General features: G+C 34.2%; 1 protein-coding gene across 1 annotated transcript in view; it reads left to right on the top strand.

Annotated features, from left to right (window-relative positions):
• The window catches only part of LOC144967147 (U6 snRNA-associated Sm-like protein LSm2), a 10,250-nt gene extending 2,611 nt beyond the window's left edge, over positions 1 to 7,639 (top strand). The window contains exons 2-4 of the mRNA XM_078904018.1: positions 1,289 to 1,356; positions 2,604 to 2,694; positions 4,831 to 7,639. Coding sequence (XP_078760144.1) covers positions 1,289 to 1,356; positions 2,604 to 2,694; positions 4,831 to 4,959 — 288 coding nt within the window. The 3' untranslated portion in view covers positions 4,960 to 7,639. The remainder of the gene's footprint in view (positions 1 to 1,288; positions 1,357 to 2,603; positions 2,695 to 4,830) is intronic.

The raw sequence follows: 7,639 nt of genomic DNA, 5'->3' as shown, positions 1-7,639 counted from the left end.
ACGAAAAAAAAAACACGATTTCGCGAGGAATGAATCATGAAAAATTTACGATATAATTTCAAACACAACTTTTGAAATTCATCAAGGATTGTCTAGTACCGAATGTTTTTTGATAGAAAACAAATGTAGCTTCAAATCTAAACTGCTTTTGACGGTAAGCGGTAAGTTTTTATATATTTTTCTGTCCAAACGAATGATTTGTCCTGGTTATAGAAGCTAAGTATTGGTAACACCGGCTCAGCTCTCTAGTTTATTTAAAGGCTGAAAAAATGGTCTTCTCTATTTGCCTTTGCACTTTTACTTTTGTCTTTGTTGAAGCCTTTTTTGTTATTTCGGAGTGTCTACGTACACAGTAACCGGGCACCTTGCATCAGGATCTAGGTATACTGTAACCTTGTACCATGCTTTGAGAGGGAGGGGCGAAGGTAGGTTTGAGCTTGGTGCACAGTAACTTATGATTTATGACCTTGATTTCTTTCATTGCTACTCCTACCCCCCCCCCCTCTTGTGTTTGTTTGTTTGCTGGTTTATGTGTGTGGGTGTGTGTGTGTTATAGGCAGACGTAAGCAGTAACTGGGCTGCCAGGTGGCCAAATGCCTGATTAAATTGGCCAAACAGAGAATCTATGGTTTGGTATGACACCCACTACCTTATATCTTGGTTTTTAATCCATCAGCATAGGCCTAGTGAGAGACAAATCCTACATGTATTTGCAATCCGAGCTGAAAGTTTTCGTTTCACCGTGAGATGCGAAGGGGAAAGGATGACACTATGACTATGACAAGACAGAGAGAGACGGGGGGGGGGGGGGGGGGGGGGGGGGGGGGGGGTATTGGGGAAGATGAAAGAAACAATGGGTCGCCTGATGACGTAGATAGGGGTGCTACGGAGGTGCTTTACGATAAGTGATTCGTGCAAGGATCCCGAGTCATATTTTCACCATGATTGACAGGTGTGTCAAAACTATAACGAACGGAAATTGTCAGAGGTAGTAGCCGCAAATCAAAATGTAAACAAACTGATGAAAATGTGAAAAAGAAAAAGAACAAAAAAGGCACTCTTGTCACAAATCGATTGGTGTGTTGTTTGCAACAGTTTTAAGCACTATTTTTGTGCTCTAAGCTTAAAAAGAATGTATAAAAAACACTGTTTTTAAACACAATAGTGGTTGGATGTAGGAATAAAAATTCATCAATGATGGATATATATTTCCTTTTCTTAATTCTTTCTCTTCTTCTCTCTCCCTGCTTCCATCTTCCCTTTTTTATCTTTTGCCCTTTTGTTTCAGTTATTCTATTCCTTTTTCAAGTCTCTCGTTGGGAAGGAAGTTGTGGTAGAGTTAAAGAATGACCTTTGGTAAGCTGGTATATATTTTTATTTTAACAGACAAATGATTACATTATATCTTTTTTATTTGACACCTATTACTACTATTTGCTACATTCCAAAAGTAGACTTTGGACCTTGCTGATTTCTTTTCCTTATTTTTAAATCAATATTTTCTCAAATCATTATCAATATTTTTTCAAATATTTTTTTCATCCATGTACGTTTATTATTATTGTATAACTTGTGACTGAATTATATAGAAATACACTACAGAATTTCATCATTCAGAAGAGCACAATGATTTCTATTTTGTTAATATTAATATACATTAACCGGTATACTGGATGTCAATTGTGAATGAATGTGTCAATTTGGTATTGTATCAGAAGGAATTGGATTAAGAAAATCGAGGTTAAAGTTGAAAGGTCAGAATTAGGAGATAAAACTTTATTTACGCTCATCAATCAAAGCTTTTATTTTCATTCAAAATTAATAGGTTAAGCTTAAAGTTCAATTTTAATTATCAGGCCCAGCCAGACATAATACCCATTTGAGACGATTGGTCAAAATTAATATGAAGAGTCAAGAGTTTAACTCTGTAGTGTGAAATGGACATTAGCAATTGCTTGCTACCTTTTGCTTAAGATGTTAGTCTATCACAAATTACTTTCCTCCAGATCTAACAGACTCAGCTAGCCAATCACTGTTGGGTGAGCTTTGGGTCTGGAAAAAAAATCCTGACTGAACCTGGGATCGATCTAGGTCCTTTGCTTGTGAAGTGAGAACTCTACCAACAGTTCTATCGGGACATCCGTGAAGATAAACAGATGGTAGCCATTTAACATATATGCAAAAGGTCAACTTGTTTGTCAGGCATTGTTTTCAGCTGTAGGCATGTGCAGAATTTGATTTGAAACACATTCATTGGATGAAAACGATATGAGGACTGTAACAGTTACAGTCACATAACCCTTCTCCAAGAAATTGTCCTTCCTTTTTTATTTTTTTTTCAGCTCACTGTTGTTTCATGAAACCTAAATTAAATATGAATGTTTTTTTAGGTAATTGCGTTTTAAAAATAATCTTCAGTGGGAAGTTTGATACCGAACTTTCTTCTGTAAAAACTGCAAAATACCTTGGTCTAAACATCAACACTAACCTATCTTGGAATGACCATATAGACACAATCAGATTTTTTTTTTTACATATCTATAATTTACAGCCTTATTATTATAGATTTCTGTGTCATTATTTGTTTATTATTTTTCTAACAGCATTTGTGGAACGTTACATTCTGTAGACCAGTTTCTAAACATCAAGTTAACAGACATCAGTGTCACAGATCCAGATAAATATCCTCATATGGTATGTCAATGTATTGTAATATATACCTAGTGACTGATTATGGCCCTAAAGTCGATTCATAGTTTTTAGATTTGTTGATGGGAGTCAGATTACTTTTTATTACATTTCGGTCACAATTAAGATACTATTTAAATGAGGCTTGATAATTACAAATATGCTACTTACTCAAGTTTAGACCTGAAAACGAGTGTATAACACATTGCCAGGCAGAGCGAGAAAGAAAAATACAAGAAAAAAAATAATCCCCCCAAAAATACCAGCCTACCTCAACAGGGAGTCGAATCGCAGACCTCTTGGTTACTTCATCAAGAAGTGATAGCCAATTAAGATTTATGTGGTTTTGGATGCATGTCCCAATAGCTCAGGAGTGGAGTATTCACCTCCTATACAATGGGGCTCTGGTATCAATCCAGAGTGCAGTCAAAATCTTTTATAAACCCTTGTTCAAGTAGCTTAGTCTATTATATTTGGCAGAAAGTCCACTGCATCAGATTACTGTCTATCCAAATGGTAGTTAGCAGTTGCTTCTATCTATTAATTGCTTCGCTTATAATTCAGTATATTCTCTTGCTCCACTGGCATTGGTCTGAAAGGTGAAATTTGAGTGTCTGGAATGAATAATTTGTTTGCTCGCCATAAGAACCATCTAAGAAAGCCATTGATCTATTATTTTACCTTCTTAGTGGAGCTTTGGTTTATAATTTATAGGTGTTTTTACTAGTTGATGATTTCAATGGAAGCATCTTGTATTTTGCATTTCCTGCATTTTGTTTTTTTGGGGTTTATTTTTTTTTTAAATAGGCAATTAAACTAACAGCCTTTGACCTTATACAGTTGAGATAAAAAAAATGATGAAATTGTTGAAGTCATGTACAGTAGAATTACTTTAAACCGAAATTTTGGGGACCTTCTAAACCATTTCGGTTTAAAGACATTTTGGTTTAAAGTAAGTTCCCGTGTTGCAATGTTTTTCAAGGGTAGTAACTATTTAAGGAATTTGCTCATTTAATCGTATCATGGGTTTCCCCTTAAATGGAGTTGTTGAATAAATGCCGTCTTCGTAATCATTAATTAAAAAAAAATAAAAAAATTTGTGTGTTTAAAAAATATTTTTGGGGGTTTTCGTTTTCAATTCAAAATTATTCAAAGAGTTGAGTTCGGGATGCCGTGTAATTTACATATCTCCGTCTTGATCAACTTTTTTTTCATCGACTTCACATAGTATTTTGATTTTAAACTCAAACGTGTAAGCACAGTGCTTTCTTTTAGACAACTTTTAGTAAAATGCAAAGCTAAAATAAGATCGAAAGTTCTTGTGTGATAATTGATAATGAATTATGCGCAACTACTCAGAGGTGAAGTGAAATGGAAATGAAAAGGCGTGTCAATGCTAAGCTGTCTACTACACATCCCTCTTTTGTTGAAAAGCCATTAGGTTCAAAGGCTTAATTACATAGAACCTCCCCCCCCCCTCTCACACACATTTAAACAAAGTGGAAATGAAATGGCATTTCAATGGTAAGTTGTCTACCCCCCCCCCCCCCCTCCCCTCCTTATCGTCGTGTTGAAAATCCAGTCAATTCCAAAGCATCAACACACGAGCGAAAACATCTCGCTTGCGTTATTCTACACCCCAACTCCCCCTCTTTCCTCATTTTTCGCCTGTCAGTCACCCGCTGTCTTCCTTTCCCAGTCTGTGCGATTGTGGTGTTGGCCAAGCCCAAGTGCAGTGATTGAAGTGTTTGCCTCCACCCCACCCATCACACTCATCTTATACTTACGCTCTGTTTAATATCGCCGGGCATTTTTCGTGTGGCCTCCTTCCCGAATTTTTGAAGAAAAATATAGAGAGAAAAAGGGAAGGTGCTCTCAAGTTGTTTCGGTTTAAGGAAAGTCCTGCTTAGAAGTATTTCGGTTCATCGTAAGAATTAGTACAAAGATAATGAAGAAACTCGTACAATTTATTAAATTCTTTGCGGTTTAAGGTATTTTTCGGTTTAGCTTCTTTCGGTTTAAAGTAATTTTACTGTATTCACTTTACATTATTATATTATTCCTTATTTGTTGACCCAATTTATTGTGCCATATTCATCATTGCCTAAAAACCTTTCACTTTTACTTTCGTTTTTTAAACAGCTTTCTGTTAAAACATGCTTCATCAGAGGTTCAGTGGTGCGTTATGTCCAACTCCCTGCAGATGAGTGTGACACACAGTTATTACAGGATGCTACAAGGAAAGAGGCTGCACAGAATAAACAGAGATAATCATGTCAGAGTTATCATTCATGTTAGGCTGTAAACTGAGTGCATCCAATTTCCTCTCCTGTTCTTGAATGATTAGTGTGTTATAGACGCTATACATTTCTGTAATTTACTCACAACAAACACATAAACATACCAGCAAACAAAACTACATATAATCTAAAACGTTTATATTACTATTCAAACATTTATTTAGTGAGTACTGATCATCCAAAGGTGTTCTAAAAAACAATAACAAAGAAACTCCTGTGTTGTTTCACTTTGTTGGTAGAAAATTGAAAGAAAATTTTATTCCGAGATAAAACTGTTTGACAACTAAAACTAGTGAGTTGCACTCACTTTGTTATGGTAAACAACCGAGAGAAAAGGTCAAATGGAAGGCAAGACGGACCAGAGTGGAAATTGAATGCACTTAGTTCACAGTCTTATCATAGCACTTCATATTCATTATTTCACTTCTCGTCACGCCCATTCCTTTTGTATTACAGTCAAACTCAAATTCCATGTCCTTTTCAATCCATTTTGATTTTCTATTATTTTCTTGAGTTTGACATGAATGATTATTGAACAAATTTGTTTGATTGTCCTTTCATGTAGACATGAGAGGGTTAAAACATTTTTTGGGGCATATATGCTTGACCAACTCCTTGTCACTCTTTTTTTTTTTTAATCCAAATATTTCTAATGAGAATGTGGAAAACATTTGAGGATACATATTTTGTTTTATTTACATTTCAATTAAGAAGGTTTGATCTTGACTAAATCCTGGGGAGGAAAAAAATAAGACAGGGGACAGGAACTCAAATTAAGAAATTTTCAATTTGACCTATTTTTACATCCCATGTTCATATTGATAAAAAATTAATATCAAGTTTTGAAATTTCATATATCAGACCTTCGTCTTATACAGATATAATAATTATAGTCGCATTATTTTATTTTGGAGTAAAAGTAGGCCAAATTTTGATTTATTTTACCGTTCAGATTCACATTTTAAAACAAAACTTTAAGAGAAAAATTGCAAAGTACTTTCTGCCAGATCTATCGTACCCATCAATCCAACCACTGCTAGGTGGACAGAGGGGATCAGAATAAACAAATCTAGACTGCATCTGAGATCTATATGGTCCCTCTGCTTGTGAGGGAATTGTTTTACCAACTGAACTATCAGAATCCCCAAAGGTAGATACAGACTGAATTGTTTTTCTGTGTAAGTATACAGTTGAACTGAAATTAGTTTTGGTTTAGACATAGAAAATAAGTTTTAAAAGCGCCCATCAAATATAAGTGATTTTACTCAGCCATGAGTGCTGCATTGAATGAATTGCATTCAAATGATATTATTGCACTTGCATTCATTGGAATTGTGGTATGTGATTATTACAGAATTTGATGGTGTTATCATGATGTCAAGCATATATGAATCACTCTGTAGACAGAAATAATATTTGTTATATTGAAGGTAAATGGGAAGTCTTCATATAAATTCTTGTTTTCTCTAAACAGTTTAACAGTAGTGCGTTTATGACATGTTCAGATTATCGATAATGACAAAGAGAATGAAAAACGTTTTGAATTCACTTTTTTAAAGATGGAGATGTGGGGATCCTGATAGCTCAGTTGGTAGAGCTCTCACTTCACACGTAAAGGGACTGAGATTGATCCCAGTGAAGTTTGGATTTTCTTTTGGACCCTCCTGTCCACCCAGCAATGGTTGGGTAGCTAGGATGATAGACTAGCATCCTATTAAAAGGGTGGCAAGAAATTGCTATTGTCTGTTTTATGCTATAGAAACTGGGATAAAACTCTGGTTCCATGGGCCATATGGCTCTGAACGACATTTTAAGATGAGTCTGTGTAGGAGTGTATTTTCCTGTCATGTGACATATAACATGTTTCTTTTTTATTATTTTTTTTGTGGTCTCTGGTTATGGAGGACAAAGTCACAGATGAAGATGAAGATAAAATGTTCTGCTTTGGGACATAAAATTTTGAATCGTCAATTATTTATACTTCGTTTTCTTATTAATTTTGTTGTTGTTTTTTTTTTCATAATATAGGAGACAATTTATCTTAAATACATTTTTTTCTTTGCTTCACCTAAGAGATTCAGGCAAAAGTATAAAAATAGGGATGAAAGGTCTGAATAAGATAATATATATACAATAGTTCATCATATATCTTACAGGTAGCCTCTTATTGACTTATTATTCTCTTTGATAGGCTTTGATAAGTTTGTTTTATCCTTATGTCAGTTAATTGAAAATTGGTGAAAATTATTAGTATTTTACTTACCAGTGTTCTATTGAACTATTCTTGATCGAATTTAAAGTACCTTTATTTATTTATTTATTTTTTTTGAAGGATTGAACATCAGATTTTTATTTTTTTTTTGTATTTGTTTTCTTTTTATTCATTACCCCCAGGATGTTGTTATTTCAACTTTTGATATTGTCAGGTCTTGATATTTGTTTATACGTGTATTACAACAATGTCAAATTGCATTATATTGTATATTTTATGAATTAATTGTAAAATTTACAAAGTTGTAGCTAGCTAGCTATGTTTATTAAATTGTCATTGTTGGTTTTATACGAGTTTGAATGGCCATGTTTACTTTCAATATCTTGTTGACATGTAACTATATTGAAATCTCGATATGATTAAATAATTGAAAATCAAA

The sequence above is a fragment of the Berghia stephanieae genome, chromosome 1 (assembly GCF_034508935.2).
Source record: "Berghia stephanieae isolate SIO BIC M18660-M18661 chromosome 1, UCSD_Bste_1.3, whole genome shotgun sequence".
Classification (NCBI taxonomy): domain Eukaryota; kingdom Metazoa; phylum Mollusca; class Gastropoda; order Nudibranchia; family Aeolidiidae; genus Berghia; species Berghia stephanieae.
This window is presented reverse-complemented; position numbering and strand designations above follow the sequence as displayed.